The sequence below is a fragment of the Magallana gigas genome, chromosome 3, assembly GCF_963853765.1.
Source record: "Magallana gigas chromosome 3, xbMagGiga1.1, whole genome shotgun sequence".
NCBI classification, from domain to species: domain Eukaryota; kingdom Metazoa; phylum Mollusca; class Bivalvia; order Ostreida; family Ostreidae; genus Magallana; species Magallana gigas.
The window spans coordinates 43632574-43654748 of record NC_088855.1 but is presented as its reverse complement, the minus strand read 5'-3'; the positions used below and the strand labels follow the sequence as shown (position 1 = coordinate 43654748).

The window sequence follows — 22175 nt, the reverse complement described above, 5'->3', positions numbered from 1 at the left end:
ATATCGACTATATGAAGGAAGGCGATCCAACAACAGTCAAGAAACCCTCAGAACAGAAGTCCATCTTGGATTCAGCAACATCATATCGTATTATGTTCCCACGAAGGTAAAGAGATAATGGTGGAGCTTACAGTCCCATGGGAAGAGAGATGCGAGGTGGCCTACCAGAGAAAGAAATTAAAATTTTAAGATCTTGCAGATCATTGTTAATCTAGATTTTCAAAATTTACAAAGCTTAATTGAAGTTTTTAGCAAATGATTACTTAGTATTACAACATATTTCTCAGAACCCATAGAAAATGGCGTAATAATTATGTCAAAGTGGCATTCAATTTATTTATCAAACGAAATTATGTTATTCCTTATTCATTTAATTAGTACAACATTTACGGATACAAAATGATATTTTTAATGTTTAGTTGGCCATCAACCCAAGTTAATTTATTTTTTGAAATTAAAATAACACCGCTCCCCAACGTTACCCTTTACATATGCGTATAGGAGAGGTGCATCGCATTGATGGGTTTACGAGTTTTCTTCCTTGAACTACTTTTCCCCCATTTGTGGCAATGAGATGTTAAAAGAATGAAATATGTTATTGCAAATAAGTAATAATACCTATATAACATTTGGGATAAATGATCTACTGTTTTTGATTTTTGGGGCCATAAAACGATATCAACAACTGGGGAAAATCACTATTTATACAATTTTTAAAAATAGATATAACATTCACGAAACGGTGTTGCGTGTTTTAAAACATGCTTAAGATTATTATGTAAATCTAAGTGAACTATAAAAATAGAAGAACGTGTTTGACAGGTTCAACCTATTAGGAGAATTTGCTTATAACAAAATCACGACCGTTTTCGTAAACAGGCACGTAGCATCAGGGGGGGGGGGGGGCCTGGCCCCCCCCCCCCCACTTTTTCTCGCAGCAACAAATTTTTTAAAATTTATGTATAAAAAATGGAATTATCATTGAGTTGCCCCCCCCCCCACTTTTTTGGGAGTATGTAAAAAATTGATATGAAAATAAGGAAATGCGTAGTGAAATTGAAGTTATATAGTAAGCCAGCCCCCCCCCCCCCCCCCCCCCCCCACGGATTAGGATTTTTGAAGATTCTGGGAAACATAACATTTTCCTTTTTTTTTTTTTTTGCTTGTCAAGATTTTTTGGATGAGTCTGGCCCCCGATGCTACGTGCCTGGTTAATGCAACCTCATTCCAAACAATACGAATTTCCCACCGGGATTTGATACATTCAGAAAAACCTTTACTGTTAAATGAACATAAAACCCGATAATATCAAGACCGTAACAGACAACTAGCAATGTAATATTTTATGCTAATTGGCTTTCACCAAGAAACTGAAGTGTATCTCAAAGGATTATGATACAATCACACCGTGATCTAAGAGAGACAACTACGACATAAAGTTCAACTCTGTTGTTCCATAGAAAATACGCCAAAGAATTCAGTACATTGTTAAAATATATAAAACAATACTAGTAGCTGCAAGGAGAGAGGAAGATTTCTGCCAATTGATCCCGCAAGGTGACTGAAAATTGTGTGGAATTGTTATTTAGATTTCATATTAAATTTTTTCACATATTCATGAGTAAATAGAAGGTATGATGCTCCTTAACTGACCAGGAACATAATAAAAGCAGTACACCCAATTCAAATAGTTCCCATATTCACGAAAAGATTTAAGGACACCTGAGGAGCTCTTGCAAAATGCTTTTGCAAATTTATTTTAATACCCTAGATAGGAAGTGGCTGTGTTTGTGTGTGATATCATCGCTGCAAGGTCGGCACCCGGTAATGGTTTTATATTCCTGTTGCGTTCAATTATTATAAAATTTTATAATGCATAATTGTTCTATATATACTGTAGGAGGGAAGGAAGGACGTTAATGTTCCCAAAGGTACAGGTTGTAAATCCTATACATGTAGTTTGTCAGTCTTTGCAGATGGAAGCACGCTGTAATAAGACGCACAAATTCCAGGTAAATATTTCAGTCTAAAGCATGCAATGAAATTCAAATAATGCATGGTCACATTAAAGTTTGCCATAACTTATTTTTTGTTCGGTGTAAAACTTTAATGAATGCTTGAATGCAATATTTTATAATTTTTTTAATTCATAAATTTCTCAAATAGTCTAAAACAATTTAAATCAAAACCTTTTATTCTGTTAAAATTACACCAACAAAAATTGTCAAATGGAGACGCATTTCCAAAAAGGTTTAAAAGAACTTCTAAATACCCCCTTTATGCGTCACAAGATTTGATCACGTGAACAACCAAGTTCATATCCAAACTTTTAACATTGCTGCCAAATGGTCGATATTCACAGAAATAAAAATATTCAAACAATAAAATGCGTTCTTTGGTGATTCATGCGGGATATGGTCATGAAGGCAGCAACATTGCGATACAAATTAAAAATGTATTTTTTTCTGCAATGATCGCTACCTTAATAATTAACCCGCCTGAATCATCAAGAACGCATTTTATATTTCTTTTAACAAATTTAAGATTAAATGAAATTCCCTAAATTCTTGATTATATCAGTACGTAGATAGAAGAAATAGTCAGTCGTCTTATCTGGAATTTGAGTCCGACATCGACTTCATGAAAATTTCGTGCAATCCGTGCTTCTTAGTTGAAGGTTATGACCAATCGATAAACTGGTTACTATTCATTGCCCACACCTCTGGAAAAATGACACACCATGAAATGAACACTGTTGTTTGGATTTTAAATTACATAGAAATAATACGAGTCGTAGAAAAAAAAGTAACCATAATCAAACAGGCACGTAGCATCGACGGGGTGGGGGTGGGGGGGGGGGGGGGGGGGTGGGGGGGGCTGGGGGGGCTGCCCCCCCCCCCTTTTTCACAGCAACTAATTTTTGTAAATATAAATCAAAGTACTGAAGTACTGACGGGAGTTGATTTTATCGATTATTATTTATAATAAAATCAACGATATGTTATTTGGCATGGCAAGTTGTTCATTACATGTATTTGAATTACGCACATTTTTTTTTAATATGAATTCTCAGGCAGGAATTGCGTGAAAACCCAATATGAATCATGTTGAGTAATATTCAAAGAATTATTCCATTAAACTACGTATCAGTAATCGAAATAGTTATGAGAAATTGTATGGACCCAAGCAAAATTGAACTTTAGTCTCGTTCAACCAGACTCTCAGCTGTCTCCGTTAACCTCCGACAAACAAGAGAGACTCTCTGCTTGTAGGAGATTAACGGAGACAGCCCAGCGTCTGGCTGAACGAGACTATATTGAACTCTAGCGTAGGAATACATAAAATGTACGACTTCTAAAAATATCTAAATTATCCGTAACATTTAAAATCTGAATCTTTACAAGGAGTCTATAAATAAGTTTCCTTGAAAAACAATGCGTAATAACTCATTACATCGAATTTATCGATTAGAAGTATATATTGTCAGCGGTGTATTGATTTGTGCTTAGGTCCAAACACTGTTTCACTTTCAGTTTGCCCGAGTAACTGCATAGGAGAGTTGATTAATTCAAATCCCAAAAATGGAATTAACATGGAGTTGCCCACCCCCCCCCCCCCCCATTTTTTGGGAGTATGTAAAAAATTGGTATGAAATTGGAGTTATAGATATACTACCCCCCCCCCCCCCCCCCCCCGATTAGGATTTTGAAGATTTTTGAAAATTCAAAATTCTCCCCCTTTTTTTTTTTTGGCTTGTCAAGATTTTTTGGATGAGTATGCCCCCCCCCCCCCCCCCCCACACACACACACACTTTCAAAAACTATCGCTCAGCTTCCTTGTCTTATACTTCTTACCACCAGTTCAGACTAAGAATAGGTATTATGAACTGCTGAAGGAAGTTCATATTTCAGAATATACGTAAATATATACAAAGGGCAGTTAAATCAGCTATCTAGGTGTGGGACAGGTATAATGAAGCCATGGTATGTAACTTGCAAGTACTGGTATATGAGTACCCAGCGACTTAAATTTTTGTTTTTGCATAGAAACAACCAAGGGACATAAATTTTGTTTGCCGTGTGAATACATAACAAATTGAAAACGATACTAGCGCTTATTAAAAGTATAGTATGGTCATTGAAATTAATCTGTTATAATATACAATGTATATATGTGTAAGTAACAGCCTTAAAACTATGCATTTAGGGGTAAACCAATAAGCAATAAAATGGATCGATGTGCATTCGGCAAAAGGGCTCTCTTTGAATTACTCCATTAAACATTACAAGATATAATGATCCTGATTAAAAAGTGATCGGGTAGTTATAAAACGTTTATAAGGATATTATGAATACCCGGCGGCTCGACTATTCGTGACAACCTTAACAGGTTATTTTACTTAATTATTTTTCTTTGACGTTAGAGCTTCTAAAATTTAGAATTTCTAACGTCAAAGAAAAATAATTAAGTAAATTTTTTTGACAGATTGCAGACAGATAGACTTGCAGAACAAAAGAATACCCGGTCTTTTTTTAGGCACAACTGTTATAATCACGCAATTAAAAAAAACCACATTGATTTTCAGTCACGATATGACCCCAATGGCCGACTCTTAAAAATTAGGTCCAATTGACGTCATAGTGTGAATGTTGTCGTCATTAAATATAAGTGTTGTTCGTTTTAACTTACATATTTCATAATTTTAAAACTTAATTTTAATAAAATTCTAGTTCTAGATGAAGTTTTCCGTGTTATAAAAATAACCGCGGCAAAGCAATTGATGAAAAATTCCGGAAAACAATGGCTACGTCTCTTCCTACTTCGCAACACTCAACGACTCAAGAGGTCTATGGGAAATCAACCTCTCTCATTGAAACCAATACAAGCACCAAAGCGAATTGGATTAGTATCATGACGTCTTCAACATTACTACGAGACCATTCGACGACTGCTTCAATGAACATGTCCGTGTCCGAAATGCCCTCAACAGTTACCGTTATGGCTGTAGACAACACAACTGTTAATTATACCACCACGGACATAAGTAAGTATAATTCAAGATAGTTTTAGATTCGAGTCAATAAATGGTAGAGATTACATCGTATTGTTTATTTTCATTCTCTATATTCGGTGGTTTTCCTACATAACATACATTTTACATAAAAATGACATTTATACACATTTTGAATGCTGCTGTAATAGTATTGAATACAGTTTCAGGCCAAGGCATCGACATCCTTGACACAATATGGGGTAAGTAAAATTATTGCAGAAAAAAATACAAAACTCCACAGATGCTTTTATTTTCATTTTGCGATTTCCGCAACAGTGATACCAATTTTAAACCGATAAAAAGCAGTCATATTGTATAATCATCATTCCTAAAATTGAGTAATTCTACTTTCATGTTACCTTTAAGCTCCAAAAATTAATTTTATTCATATGATAGTACCATTAATATCGCTCAGATATTTAATCAAATTCAAATTCTGAATGAGATGCTATCCGTTATTTTACAATTGCTAAGACTATTCATTATATTGCCTAAATATAGATGTTATTCCTGCAACATATCTAAAGTGAGCCGTACAATTAGTTCCCGTCCTACGTGTTTTTAGCAGGCTGGTTCATGAAGCTAGACATCCCCACACGAATTGTGATAATAACTCTACTGGGTTTGGTTGTACTGTTAGCCATTGGTATCTTCGTGTGCTGCTGCTGTTGTAAAAGGTGTGTATACCTTAACACCTGACCTCAAGGTAATCAGCATGGCAACGTACTGGAGAGCATGCTCTCTCTCTCTCTCTCTCTCTCACACACACACACACACACACATATATTATCTACTCCATCGTAAGTTTCCTTATTCGATACACGATTTGCTTGGTATCAATAAGAAGGTCGAAGTTGACGTATTATATAAGTATATATATAAGGCATAATTTAAACAAAGAGTATACATACATCCTTAATTCTGAGGTTAAAATCAAGAAACTATCATCATTTCCTTAGTGGTGCAATTTTACGTTTTATAAACTGCAGCGGAAGGAAGCGACATTAGGGCTATAACTTTTTTTCTTTTGGATCTGGATATCTAAAATGAACATTGTCATTTTACTGTAATTCTTTGTTTTATTTGTACACATATACATTTGAAGTTTTTTTTTATAATTTTCATTTTGAATTTAGTGCCCACAATTTAAAAAAATGACATCATAAAGTTTTACCTTTTCCCGCCATTTTCTCATTTTTAGCATAAAACGGCTTGTTTTGAGGCAGTTTTTCTTTAAGGAAACATTGAGCGACTACTTGAACAAACAAAATATTTTCACCAAAGATGTATCTTTCCAATACTTATAAGTGACAAAAAGTTCGTTCTTGTTCAAAGAGTCGCTCTATATTTCCCATTCAAAAAAGATAAGAAAAATGTCAATTTTTGGTTGATTTTGATTGAATTATAAAAATAGCGTCACTTCTGACGTCATAAACTGCCAATGAGTGCATATAATCAAATAAATAGGTGAGAAACATATTTCATGTCAACTCTTTTATAAAATAACACAACAAACTAATGTACCTGAATCATTTTAAAAATAGCGGATTTTGGGGGCAAAATTTGACTAATATCATATATAGTTCTTTGTGCGTAAAGCAGACGTGAATATGTTGATAAACTCATTACAGTGCTTCAACCAACGTACTTGTTTTTTTAAAATCAAGTTTTATGCCATCAATTGCAGATAGTGTAAGCCCCTCATTAGCTATAGATTTGCCTTAGGCTCTCAACGAAAATGTTGAGTTGAGTTTAACATATTTTATCGACTATAAAGATGTCAAAAGGATTGGGCACAACTTCTAAAAATTAGGTAGTCCTCTCCTGGTTACATATATTACCTTTTAAATGTTGACTATTACAGATTTGAATTTCAAACGAAATCGTTTAAAAAAAAGTTCAAGTGGGTAATTGATTAATTTTACATTCAACAATCGCTACATTTTAGAAATTGGAAGGTTTTGAATTGCGATTTCAATTTTTCATGATTGGTAATGGATGAAAGGTACTTCAAAGCAAAATTATGTACTTTAAAAATCCTATTAACTAAATTGATGACAAAATGATATTCGTAAAGCAGAGTTATCAAAGAAATGCAAGTATAGCTCATTCATGGGATTATATAATTTGAATGTCATTTTTCAAACATTTGTCGTATGCTTGTTGTTTTTTTTTCGGTGGAGAGACATATTTCAACCCATATGTACATGCATATAAACTTAATTTGAATCACTAGTATTTGTTGTTATTTTGCAAGTAAAAAAACGGAAGAAAAAAAAAAGAATGCGAATGCAGTAATATTTTAATTTTTTTGTTTCAATACGTTAAATAACAATGGCATCTTTTAAAATTAGTTATTTCTTTATGGAACCAAACTCCAGAAAAGGTCCGACAGCCGAGTTTCGTCTAAATTTTTTTTCTAATTTGATTTAAACATATTTTAATATATCAATAAACTTGATTGTTTAATGCAGCAGGGATTGCCAAAAAGCTTTCTTCATAATTAACTTGGTTTAGGATTATTGAAAAATTAAGGAAGAAATATTATCACAGAACATACACTCTCTTTGCAGGATATAGTTTGAAATATACTTGTAAGGAAACTTCTTTTATTATTTGAACCTTAAAATGTGGTTTTGTAATAGCATTTTAAACATTTTTGCTAAACTAGGGTGCAAGATAAGAAATTATAATGTCAATGTTCAATGAGAGGTCAAGGATAAATATAATAACACAGTCTAATTGTTCTCAACCAACCTATCTTTGAAGTTTGATTTTAATTGCGCATTATGCAATATTAAAGGGGCATGGTCACGATTTTGGCCAAAAATTATTTTTTCGATTTTAATGTTTGAAATGCTTCAGTAAGGCTTTTTTAATAGGCAGCCAAAATTTGAGTGTCATTTATTGAGTTATAAGCGAGTTACAGAGCTTATAATTCCTCGCTATGTAAACAATGCTTTTGTTTACATTTTGAACGTTGAAGTGAAAATTCCATTTTTAGACCTAAATTGAGTGTGTTAATCGTTAGGAACTGTTTATTTATGCTTAAAATGAATAAGAATATAGACTAATCATTTTGAAAAAGATTTTTTACTGGTATATTGAACCTATGTAAACAAAAACAGGGTACGAGCCTTGTTTACATGAAAAAGAATTGTGAGCCCTGTATCTTGCTTAAAACTCATCGACGGACACCCAAATTTCAATTGATCTTTAGAAATGCATTCATAAAGCATTGTAAATAATAAAAACAGAAAAATAAAATTTGATCAAAATCGTGACCATGTCCCTTTAAGTAAGTAAATGATTTATTATAGTGACATGCGTTTTATAAACAAATAAAGATACATGTATACGATATAATACCTTAATGAATAAACACCCGGCCCATCGGACCTATATATATGTCACTTTATAAACATGAGTATACAAATAATAAATTTACGCATTGTTATTTTTATATACAAGACAGATTGTCTGCACATAAAAGCTGAATATACAAATTTTGCAGTTTAACGGATGGACATGACAGAAGGACGGAAGGGCAAATTACGAACATAAAAAACAATATAAAGGAATATTGAAAAAAATGACAGCTTTGCTGTGGTAATAGGGTAGAAAAAAAAGCGCAAACAAGATATATGTGAGCCAGTGCTCATTTGTAATACCCCCGCTCTGATGTTAATAAACAAAATAGGCAAAGTCGAAATTTAACAGAAAGTTGATTTCCAATTGGTACAAAAATAAATACCACCAAATAACATGATTAAACAAAAAGTGTGTAAAAATTTCAAATATCTGCGAATTATAGTTGCTGAGAAATTTGTTTGAAAAATTAGGCTAAAAATAAGCAAAGTCGTCATTACACAAGAATTTGCTTCCGTTTAATTAAACAAGAGGCCAATTGGCCTTAACGGTCACCTGAGTAGCATATATCCAATACACAAACTTGTCATGGAGTCTCATATATGCATCTAATTAATTAGGTTTCATAATGGAGTAGAAAAATTATAAATTTGTAATGACAACCACATTTAATTCAAAAAGAACTGTGAAACCTATAATTTTGGTGAAAAACTAAAAGATCTGGTCTACAAAATAATGAATTCAGTTTTCCTTTCAGGTGTGTGGGAGTAAAGAAGATAATTTTTTAACGTTATATGCATTAACATCTATACATCCATTTTGGCCCTGCCCTAGAGTCAAAACCCATACCCCAGGGGACATGAAAATTAAAATTTCAGTAGAGGACTTCCTGGTAAACATAATTATTAGTCGTTTTTTTTTATACAGATGTGTGAGAATAGAGAAGAAGATTTTTAAACATTATATGCATTAACACTTTATTGCCATATTGCCCACCCCCCTCATGTCCTGAACCCCTGACCCAGGGGCCATGAATTTCACAATTTAGGTAAAGGAGATTGTGGATATCATAACCATGTATTCAGTTTTTTGCCCACATGTGTGGGAGTAGAGAAGAAGATTTTTTAAGATTTAAATCATTTTTACTATATGGCCATATTGGCCCCACCCTAGAGCATGAACACCTAACAAAGGGGTCATGAATTTCACAATTTTAGTAGAGATCCTCATGGACATCATAATCATGCATTTAGTTTTTAACAAATATATATGGGAGTAGAGAAGAAGATTTAATACATTTTTACTATTTGGCCATATCGGCCCCACCCTAGAGCCTGAACCCCTGACCGAGGGGTCATGAATTTTACAATTAAAGTAAAGGGCTTCATGGACATCATAACCATGCATTTAGTTTTTAAAAAATATATATGGGAGTAGAGAAGAAGATTTTCTAAGATTTAATACATTTTTACTATTTGGCCATATTGGCCCCACCCTAGAGCCTGAACCCCTGACCCAGGGGTCATGAATTTCACAATTTAGGGAGAGGGCTTCATGGACATCATAATCATGCATTTAGTTTTTAACAAAAATATATGAGAGTAGAGAAGAAGATTTTCTAAGATTTAATACATTTTTACTATATGGCCATATTGGCCCCACCCTAGAGCCTGAACCCCTGACCCAGGGGTCATGAATTTCACAATTTAGGTTGAGGGCTAACCCGGCTTCATGGACATCATTATCATGCATTTACTTTTAACAAATATATATGATAGTAGAGAAGAAGATTTTCAAAGATTTAATACATTTTTACTATTTGGCCATATTGGCCCCACCCTAGAGCCTGAACCCCTGACCCAGGGGTCATGAATTTCACAATTTAGGAAGAGGGCTTCATGGACATCATAATCATGCATTTAGTTTTTAACAAATATATATGGTAGTAGAGAAGAAGATTTTCTAAGATTTAATACATTTTTACTATATGGCCACATTGGCCCCACCCTAGAGCCAGAACCCCTGACCCAGGGGCCATAAATTTCACAATTTTGGTAGAGGGCCTCATGGACATCATAACCATGCATTCAGTTTTTTCCTCACATGTGTGGAAGTAGAGAAGAAGATTTTTGAAAATTTGGCTTTTTTTGCATATTTGGCCCCGCCCGTGGCACCCCAGGGGTGGTAGAGCCATAAATTTCACAATTTAGATTCTTCTTACCATAGAGATGCTTCACACCAAAAATGGTAACGATTGGCCTGGTAGTTTTCAAGAAGAAGTTAAAAATGTAAAATTGTTAACGCACGACGCACGACGCACAACGCACGACGACGGACGAAGACCAATTGCAATAGGTCACCTGAGTGACTCAGGTGACCTAAAAATAAATACAAGCGAATGGCATAACTAAACAAAGAATGTTTTCAAAATTTCAAGCACCTGCCACAAATAGTTGCTGAATAATCGTTGACGAAAATTTGTTTTAAAATTTAGGCTAAAAATAAACAATAGGCCTATCGTCATTTAACAGGAAGTTGACGTTCGATTGGTACAAAAATGGATCTCACCATATGGCATGCCTAAACAAAGATTGTATTAAAATTTCAAGCACCTGCGATGAAACGTTGATGAGAAAAAACGCGAAAAATATTTTTGTTACGGACAGACGGACAGAAGGTCAAACAAGGGTAAAATAGTATGCTTCCTTCTCCTTCGGAGCGGGGGTATGATAAATGATTTTTTTCTTCAAAACATCGGTCGGTAGACTGGTAAATACGTTCAATTTGCAAAGATTTCGTTTTAAGCCTATATGCTTACTAAGAAAAATTATCATCTTCTCAAAATCAACTTATACATGTAATATTTGAAAGTTAACATCTGTAGTTGAGTAACAAGGTAGAAAAGCAATTTAAAGGTTGCCATTAATCTTTTAAGCTCCTCCTTTTACCATTTTATCGTGGGTATGTTGCTGCTAATTGTTTTGACACACATTTAATTTAAAACTTTATTTTTGGGAGTTGATTTTAATCAACTCTCCTATGCAGTTACTCAGACAAACCGAAAGTGAAACAGTGTTTGGACCTCAGCACAAGTCATTGCTGCTGACAAGACTTAGTTTTTGAAAATAATTGATAAATTCGATGTAATGTTTGCTAAAGCATATGTTCAAGGAAGCTTATTTATAAATACCTTCAAAATATTCAGATTTTAAATGGTACGAACAAGTTAAATATTTTTTGTAGTCGTATGTATTCTTACGCCAGAGTTCAATATAGTCTCGTTCAACTCGACGCTCGGCTGTCTCCGTAAATCCTTGTCGGAGATTTACGGTGTCAGCCGAGCGTTTGGTTGAACGAGACTAGAGTTCAATATTACTTGGATCCATACAATTTTCGAGAAATATTTCTATTACTGATACATAGTTTGATTGAATTAATTTTATCTTTAAATATTATTTAACATGATTCATATGGGGGTTTCTCGACATTCTTGTCGAAAAGGTCCAAAAATTCATATTATAAAAATGTGCGTAATTCAAATTAGAAACTACATGTACTTGTCATGCAAAATAACATATCATTGATTTTAAAATAAATAAACATCGACAAAATCAACTCCCGTCAGTTCTTCAGTACTTTGATTAGTTCTTTCAATATCATGACCGTAACTTTTTTTTATCAAATAAGGAAGGCTATGGCCGGCGGATAGAGTAAAAAAGACGTTAACTTATTTTTGAAAACATGCTAAAATACGAAAAAGGCCAGCTTTAAAAAAATCAACAGCCTCCTTTGCGAAATCAACATACACCAATGCAAAACAAACGATCCCCAATGCAGAAGCAACAGTCATGCACTGAAATAATGTACAGGCACCTGAAGATTTAAATTAGCCTTTTGTCGCATTTCTAAGGCAGTAGATGCAAATCGAAAAATATTTTATCAATGGTAGGTGTAATGCACCATTTTGGTTGAATTGGTTGTAAGCATTGATGTTGAATGAATGATCGGGGGACGGAAATGATTGCAAAATAATTTTACCGATGAGTTTTAAGCAAATATTTCACCTGATGTGACTGTTTGGAAAAAAAATCCAAGATGGCGGCGATGGGTACAATGTACCTTGTGTATTATTAGGATTAGGGTATTTATTTTTATTATGAAAAAAAAATGATAACGCCAGGTGCCTGTGTTTCCGCCGCCGATAGAAGGCTGGCTCAAAATTTTCAAAAATTATTTCTTTGGTGCAGTTATTACATTAAATAAAAAAGAAAACCAAAAACATTAGTTTGGAAATGACGTATAGCTATTTTAATTACTTTTTAGCTCACCTGAGCTGAAAGCTCAAGTGAGCTTTTCTGATCACATTTTGTCTGTCGTCCGTCTGTCTGTCTGTCCGTCCGTAAACTTTTCACATTTTCAACATCTTCTCAAGAACTTATTGGCCAATTTCAACCAAACTTGACACAAATCATCTTTAGGCAAAGGGGATTCAAAGTTGTGAAAATTAAGGGTCACACCCTTTTTCAAGGGGGAGATAATTAGAAATTAATGAAACAAATTATGAAAATTTTAAAAATCTTCTTCTCAAGAACCATTAAGCCAGGAAAGCTGAAACTTATGTGGTAGCATCTTCAGGTAGTGTAGATTTAAAATTGTGAAACTCATGATCCCTGGCGTAGGGTGGGGTCACATTTTGGGGGTTGAGTGTTAAAGTTTTACATAGGTATATATAGAGTAAATCTTAAAAATCTTCTTCTCAGAAACTAATCAGCCAGATAATTCTTTATAATTGTTAAGACTTTGGCCCCAGGACAATTCTTTGGCCTCACAAGAAGGTTCAGAGTTTGATGTAGCTTTATATCCTATATACATGTATAAACAATCGTTAAGGATCTTTTTGTGAACTGCAATACTCAACATGTGATATGACTATAAAATCATCCAGTTAGAAAAGGAACTAATGATTATAAACATAAGAATATCCAGGGGGAAAATGGATTTTATTTATAAAGGATCTACTTGTATTATTGTACACTGTCCAGATAGTTTGTATTATGACTCCATTAAGCTGATTTTATCATACCTATTGTTCCTCAAGTGAGCAATGTGGCCCATGGGCCTCTTGTTTAAAAAAAGAAAGTACAATCAAAATTATTTTTCTACCATGAGAAAATTCACTTTAACTTTACATATTTTATTTTTTAATGTTTAAAAAAAGTTGCCATAATAAAATATCATGAAATCCCGTAGAAAGCTAATCTCATAAAACAAAAACAAGAATTTTAAGTTCAACAATTTCATAAATGATTAAGGCATAGATTTAAGGTTCATAAAAAAGTTATTTTAAATTTGATGAGCAGAAAACAGGAAAATTTCAACAACTAGATTCAGACTATAAAAGATACCCGGAAAAATTTAGCATCTGTTGGTTTATGGCTTTACGCATGTACATGTATATCATAAAATTTTTGAAAGAATGATTTTGTGATATGATCAAAGGATAACTACATTGTAAACAAAGTACAAAGTCACAAAGTCATCTGATACTACATGTTTAAGTAGAATTTGACTTAATGTTAAGGACAGACGTCTCGTTCCTCAATTTTATATCATTTTCCTTGATATTTATTTCTTATCTATTAACATTTAAACACGTTAATTCCCAAAAATATAGGGTACATTACCAGGCTCGTTTCGGAGCTAGAATATTTCGAATTTTCCTTAATCAGCATGTAAAATGCATTTGAATGCTTGTAAGTAAAGTCACACTATACATTTTCAATTAAACACTTTATATCTAAATAAAAAAAGAATCATATTACAAAAAATATAATTATGAAATAACGAAGTGGAAATCTTCACATTATGGAGATAGGAAAAAAAAGAAAAAAATGGAAGATTGGTCGCGTCTAACCTTAACTAAGGAGGGACCATTTTCATTACACGTAACACTTCTATGCGAGTTTGTGATTGCATGTTGTATCAATATGTTAATTTTTTTTATATACAAGTTGCATTTAACCCGAGTGACAACAAACAGATATAATATTTCTTGTACATGTTTATGAAAACGTAAAATAGAACACCACGACAACTAAAGTCTACAAACTGTTTACAGGGTTATTTTCGTCCCATGTTATTTTCGCCATTCTACACTTTCAAACAGTTACGCCCCGTCTTAAATTCTCCCAGACACGCTTGTGTACTAAAGAGATAACTTGGAACATTGGAAATCGCCCAGTTTTCAATTCGCCCGCTGACAACGATGGCGAAAGGGGCGAAAATAAAACGGGGCGGATATTTCACTGTATACATACAATACCAACGAAAATTAAAGATCCGAGAAGTACTTGGTGCATTTTGTAGTTAATAGTTATAAACCTAGATAATAGAAATATCAATACAAAACACAAGCACCTTAAAAAAGGATGAATATTTTTTTTATTTTCAGACACCGATGCGGAAAATCCAACATAATGAGAAGCGATCCAAGGCGCGTTTGTTCAGAAGAAAGACATTACACATTGCCGACCCGACTTACAAAACTGGGGCAGGACCTGACTCGTCGTATTAGTTCTATGTGGATGGACCGAGAAGCGGACGGAGAGTCCGACAGGGCGGTAAGAACTCGCTACTCGCCCAGAAAAGACCGGACCCAGCGCATGCCCTCTCCGACTCCGTCCACGACCGACAGGCCTTATATGGATATGTCTCTACTGAGGAGATCCAATAAAGAGCAGGATGTGCTAAAAAGTTCGGACGACACTGACAACCTGTCGTCTAAAGGATACGTTGAAGTGAATCGGAAACCGCAAATCGACCGGAAAAATCTTCCACTGCCTCCTCCGAAACCTCACCCCAAGCTTGCCAACACAGACGGGGATGATAGTCTGAGATTAAAAAACGTTACGAACGTCATGGGTAGCCAAGATCACCCGGTCTACAACCCTCAAATGCCTGCTGTAAACTTCCAGATTGTTCCATCATTACACGGTCCTACACCGTCATTCTCTGCTTGCCAACAGTGCACAATGGGATCAATGTGTAGCTATGCCCACGGAGCTCACTCAGTGGTACCCATGTCCATTCAACAACCACCAGTGTCCCAACCTATGAACATGTTCAATAACCGAATCTATATGCCAGAAGAGTCTTGCAGTTCTTCTGTGGTCTATACTTATGGACAAGGGTCAAATAAACCACCGTGGAAAGGTATGATTGGCCATCCATATTACAACGAAAACCTACCTTATGGCCATTGCATACCGGAAGTGACGGAAGACAGTGAAGAACGTGACAACAGCAGTAACATTCCCTCTTTTGGATTTCATAATGAGACTAATAGCAAAAAAACCAATTTTTATTCTTTGGACAAATTTCAGTCCAAGAAGGAGAAGCATTCATACGACAACTTACAAGACCAGGAGCCCATGTACAGCGATCCGATAGAACCAACGAAAGGGGACAGGTGGAAAGAACCGCAAAAAGGAGCACCCAAGCCTCGCTCTCGGAGTAAGCAACACTTTATTGTGCACGAAAGTAGTATCACCTGTAACTCATATTTCAAAGTATCCCCCAAAATTAACATTGTCATCCAAAGGATGAAGCATAGGGGCATCTTATCCGCTCTACTCATATGACATATATTTATTTATATATCATAGAGAGCAGAGCGGATAAGATGCCTATGTTGATGAAGCTTTGCAATTCAGTCAAGTGAAAGTGAAAGGTAAAGAAGGATGATTAAATGGGAGAGGTATACCATTCAATCACCTTCCAGTAAGCTTTAAACTGACTTAATGGCGGAGCTTTATCCTGTAGGCCATGTAAGTTTGAACGACATCGAGCAGAGATAACATCATGTACACATACACATGTATATGATATACTAGTAGTTAACCTCATTTCGTTACCATTGTCCATGTCAACATCGCAATGTTGAAAGACATCGATACGACATTATGTAACTAGTATGTATCGTGTTTAAGTTTGACATGGAAATGTTAAACGATATCGAGACAACATCGTTTCTACGTCGTGTACATCAGTTCCGTTTAAAATATCGTTTACACAATTGACATTGCATTTTTGGTCCGCATCATAACTAATGGCTAAATAAACTAAATTTGACTGTATCACTGCTGCAGTATTTAAAAATACAGACAGACACTGTCTTATCAAGATTGTTGACGATGATGACACAAAAGATGTGAAATAATGCATCCAATGATAATAAAAGTATTACATATATTAAGAATGCAAATGATGTAAACCCGACAATGTCACAATATTGCCAATCATTCGATGACGATTGAGGTAAATATGATATTGCCCCATCATTGCTGATCATGCAATGTTGACGTCGATGTACATATAATATTGCCCCAACATTGTTGATCAATTTTTTTAATAACTGGACATGTCATGTTTAAATTGTGTTTAATTCAATTTTGTAGAATTGAAGGCAATGAACAGCATTGGTTCCGCCCGAATGTCAATGGATTTAAAATGAAGGGAACTTACTGAAAAGTTACACACATTACAGGGATAAAACCCAGCTATTGGAAGCAAATGGTTTCTATTTCACAATGAACTTCAAGCAAAAAGATAAAGACCGATCAATGCTAGCGCGGTGGTACGCATATCAAAGATACAGAATATAAATGTGGTGCATAGATGTATATGTTAGAATTCTAAGATTAATTACAAATTGATGTTAACACACTACTTTAAAATGTAACTTTGCAAAATGCTGCAATGTCTTAATTAAGCCTTTATTGCAAAGACGGCTATTTTTGCACTGTTAGTTATGCCAATAATCAGTGTTTGCACGATATTAATAGTTTCAAATGTTGGCAATTGTACATAGGATACAGAGCCAATTTAGAAATACATGTAAATATAAAAATACATGGTACCTCTCGGCTATACACTTGGTTGGTTACGGGATTCCTATGAAGCAGGGAGGAATTTTCAGAACCATCTGTACCGGAGGAGTTCAATAAATATACTATATAACTATTTTCTTAAGTTTTTCACGTGGGAATGAAGGTAGTAAGCATTGTAGAAAATTACATAACCCACGTCACAGGGTATTATTCCTTTCTGCATTAATCGCTACTTCATAGCCCGTATAACCCCCCCCCCCCCCCCCCGAGAAATTCATTAAACAGATAACATTTTCTCTCTCTCATATTTTAGAATTCATTTAAAATAGTTAGAAATGCGTATATCGTCGTTAATACAATTAGGGAACGGTCATTTCTATAAATGTGAAACTTTGAAGTGTGGCCTCGGTCCGTGTGATCCGTGCAGTTCATGCTCCCTGTGTGGGAAAACGGCTTAATCCACCACAGAATAATCCACACGAAGTCAACATTTATTGTATCATATGTTTTTATCCTAACTGCCCACCATCCACAATGTGATAGTTGATTATGTATTGGACGATCTTTTCATCACAAAAAATAAAGCAGATTTACATTAAAAAATGTTATTGTAGCTTTAGAAACATTGCATATACATTTATTGACATCAATAACTATCATCACCAATCATTAATTTCATCCTAAAGAAACTGTACAATGTAAGATAGGTGGAGTACATGAAAAGTAATCCAACTGACCTATGGACTTATTTCACTATTAGACAGCTGTGACCCATAGTATACAGTTCTGTCACAGTCTTGAACCAGAGTTACACCCTTATTTCAACGTTCACAATACTCAAGCTAAAAGGAGGAGGTGGGTGGGAACAAATGCAGTGAAATTATTGTATCATTCTGACATGACATCCTAGCTTTATATCAGGTTTATTTCTTCGAGTATTATGCGATGATCCAATAAGTTTGGGATGATCAAATCCAACAAAGCCCGAGGGGCTTTATGATAGATTTGATCACCCCCCTCCCCGAACTCATAATATTCAAAGATTGATTCCTTATTTCTTAAGTTTATATTTTTCAGCAATTATTTTTATAGTACGATTTAGTATTAAAAATAGTTATTAATGAAATGCATTGGACTATACATTACAAAATCGATCTGTAGTGTTACCATATATAAAAAAACTGAAAAATGTAAATATTTACACGTATGAACACAATTTGATTAAGACAAGCAGTGGAATGGTACACAGGGAAGTTCCTTGTTCTTCATGCCGTAACTGTTGTGTCGAGCAATTCACTTCCTAACGACGTGTTCATATTTAAAATTAATTCTAGTTTATGATCCAAATTATGAAAAAACACAATTTTTTGCAATGAACATTACTACATTACAAAATGGAAAAAAAACCCAACAACACCAATTTGACTAAATTGCTCAATAACAACACGATTGTATATATCAATAAAACAAACTTAAATAACTCGCACAAAGTTAAGATTTTTCTAGAAAATTCTTCAAAATATGAACGTTTCCTCATATTTAAGAAAAATGTGGGAAATTCATGTCATGATATAATTGTTTAAATCCTACGTGCCTTGAGGCTTTACAGTTCATGTTTTTTTTAACGGGTTTCTCGTAATAATGAGATCCTTTTCTCTCCTAACTAAAAATATATATTTTTTTATGGCACTCGTTGCTTTTCGTATTCAATTATTAAATTGAGGTGAGCGGTTTTTCTATGCATCGAGCACATGTTGGTACTTTTCTTTATCTGCCTCTATGTATGTTAACTGTGTGTGACTTGTGGGATATGAGTGGATGGACTTCTGACTTGTTCTGCAGGGTACTATAATACAGTTCTGTACTTCAGTACAAAATATATATGCAGTTTGCAAGTCTGAAGTTCATTATTCAAGGAAGCTTCAATAATGTAATACATTTAAGGTCAGACGACACGTTCCTCGAGAATCTTTTTTGTATCTCCTCGTAATAAAGAGTTCCAATAAAAAATATTAATTTTATAATTATTTTAAAAATTATTAAGATTTAATTGGATGTGATTATGTGTCTAGATGGCCGAGTGGTTAGAACAGTGGCCGCGCACTGGCAGAGGCGTAAAGGTTCTAGAGGTCTTGAGTTCAAAGCCCCGCCCCGGCCGAGATAGATTTTCCAATATTAGTGAATTTTGCTGTGCTCTACATGTATTTATTTTTATATCAGCAATTCAAGTGTATTTCCAAGAAGATTATATAGGAAATTGCATACTCTAGTATTTTGCAGAAATGCCTGGTAAGGTACCCTAATTTTTTGCAAGAAAGCTTGTCAGAGTAGTTGTAAACCATCAACAAATTCCTGGAAAAAGTTATATAAAATTGAGGAACGTGTCGTCTGACCTTAAGTCTACAGTATATCATACATCTCTAATTCATATAGGTTTTTTTTCAATATTTTTTTTCAATGTGCTTATGAAGGTTTGACCTTCAACTTTGAAAAACAGATACAACAAGCCAACGCACGAACCAACAAAAGAGCATTTAATTAACTGCCTGATCTCACCAGTTCAGATAAAGTTTTACCCTCTACATGACATTAGTATACTTTAGCGAATTTCTTAATTATGAAACATACAAAGAAGAGGTAAAACAAAGGAGTGAGGTAGAAAAGCATACGTATATGTACATGTACATCTTGACTGCCTTCAGAACTGGGCTCAAGTCATGTTCAATACTGATTAAGTAATGTTGTAGACATTGGACAATAAACTAAAGAACATAACAAAATGCAAAAATATCTTGAAGTTCAAAACACGAAGTTTCACTTTACCTTTTTTTTAAACCCATAAAACATTTTTACTTTATGTTGATCATTTTCCTTCTGCAAAAGATTCTTGAAGTAAACAAAATTCTGAAGTCACAAAATCAAGATTTTTTATAGAAGTTCTGTAATCAAAACAAAACAATTTAAAATGAAATTCTATTACCTTTCAATTAATGAACCTATGTCTGAAAATCAAAAAGGGTCACCGTTTGTTATGCCTTGTGCAATCTTTGCATACAGATGTGATGTTGGGCTGTTTTAAAAGAAGTATCTTGAAAAATTACAGGTGCATATTGATAAACTCACTGACCTTTGACCTTTTGATCTCAAAATCAAAAGAGGTCATCTATTTGTCATATCCAAACTGTTTACAAGAATGACAAGAAAATAACTTTTAACACATAAAAGAAAAAATGTAAGTTGTTATTAAACTTGCTTTCAGTACTCTTGTAAATAATTTTATACAATAAAAGAAAACTAAATCAACACAGAAATCATACAAAACTTGAACAATGTCATGAACAAAGTAAACTACAAGTAGATTTTAAATGGGCTTATTTCTAAAATTTTGCAAACAAATGATTTTTTTTAACCTTTATACATGTATTTGACCTATGGAAGCATAGAGTTCTTGGTTAAGTAAGTATAAGAATATGGGGGAATGAAAACCCATTTGGTTTAGTCGTAAAATACAATTTCAAACTTAACATTTTTTTCAATTGAATATATTAGATATGTTATAATACAAGTTTACAAAAGGGTAATTTCTAACTATATTCAGTTTGAAATATTTCAAAATACGATAAGAAAAAAATAATAAATCCTTAAGTTTTGGTGGTATTGAACCCACAACCTAAAAACCAAAGTTCTATAAATTTACCTAATGTCTGGTGCTCTAACCACTGAGCCATTACATTCACAACAAATTACGTTGTTTAATGCTATATGAGATGTTGGCCATGAATTTACGGACTTGTACTATTTTTCTATAATATTCAATTGTTGGGCTAAAAAATGACATTTTAAAAGTATAGTGGGTCATCTCTCCACATTTTTGTTGAATAAAATTGCTTTAAATTCCATTAAAACGCATTTAGACTATGACAAAAATATGGAGATCAGACCCACTCTATAAAAGAAAGTTATAAAAATGACACTATTTGGAGGTTTTGACACAAATACGCCAGTTAAAATCAACCTGTTGCAAGTATTTAAAATATTTAAGGGTTACAAACCGATGTTACGTTAAATATACATTGTTTTTAATTATTTTTTAAAAAAAAGTATCAGATTTAAAGATATTTTAATTTTGCAGTATCTAATCATTCCTCATATGGGCATTTTACATGCCTTATTCATCCATCTTTTTCACATATACTTTTGTTCATAAAGAACTAGAGCTTGAACATTGGGTAATTGTGACATATAGCAATGTGATGTAAGCCTATCTATTTTGTTGTCGCTATGGCTCTTTGAATTCAACAAGATTTGTCTGGCTTTTGGGCTTAAGACTACACAACATGTGCATATTTCACATCAAAATTATTTACTTGTTTTGGTGCAAGAAATAGATAGTTACATCATACCAAAAGTCCAAGGTTTTCTGAAAATGGTTCTAACACTATTTACTTTCCATATATATTCGTTTATACACTGTGAGGGTATCTACAGCATTTGAAACACAATAACACAGTTGGTCAAAGGTTAAGAGCTGATCAATTATGATATGTTGATCACTGTTCAAGTGCAGTGTCATAAACAATCAACTCATTAGAACTTAAATGTTGGGGGTGAAAAATGAATAATGATGCAGTATGATGTTCAGCTAAAAAAAAATTAATCACAAAAAAATTGCCCTCTGCAATAATTTAAGGCACTTAAATTTGATTTGAGTATTGAATGTAAAATTTAGGCAAAACAATTTTTCATCCCACTACTTGGGTATGAATCTATATTAATGAATAACTATGAAAATAGAACCATTTTAATAGGAGCTTGGACTTTGGGTAGTTGTGTCAAACAGCATTATGACTAAGGCATGTATATT

At 33.9% G+C, this 22175-nt stretch overlaps 1 protein-coding gene across 2 annotated transcripts; it reads left to right on the top strand.

Moving 5' to 3' along the window:
* The first annotated feature begins 1855 nt into the window (after window positions 1-1855).
* On the top strand, window positions 1856-21952 carry LOC105343555 (uncharacterized). Of its 2 annotated transcripts, none has more exons than XM_034442996.2 (6): window positions 1856-2012; window positions 4732-5045; window positions 5216-5254; window positions 5623-5731; window positions 14875-15935; window positions 16880-21952. In XM_034442996.2, the coding sequence occupies exons 2-6, from the start codon at window positions 4802-4804 to the stop codon at window positions 16933-16935; spliced, it is 1509 nt and encodes a 502-aa protein (XP_034298887.2). In that variant the 5' UTR covers window positions 1856-2012; window positions 4732-4801; the 3' UTR covers window positions 16936-21952. The 2 variants fall into 2 exon arrangements, with proteins under 2 accessions (XP_034298887.2, XP_034298886.2); XM_034442995.2 differs by having other exon boundaries at window positions 5620-5731.
* The last annotated feature ends 223 nt before the right edge of the window (window positions 21953-22175 follow it).

What these genes read in the sequence shown, in the direction of transcription:
- LOC105343555 (XM_034442995.2), top strand. Translation starts at nt 4,802, where the DNA reads ATGGCTACGTCTCTTCCTACTTCGCAACACTCAACGACTCAAGAGGTC. An exon ending in CATCCTTGACACAATATGGG is followed by an intron (nt 5,255 to 5,619) that starts GTAAGTAAAATT and finishes ACGTGTTTTTAG; the next exon opens with CAGGCTGGTTCATGAAGCTA. An exon ending in ACCCAAGCCTCGCTCTCGGA is followed by an intron (nt 15,936 to 16,879) that starts GTAAGCAACACT and finishes TCAATTTTGTAG; the next exon opens with AATTGAAGGCAATGAACAGC.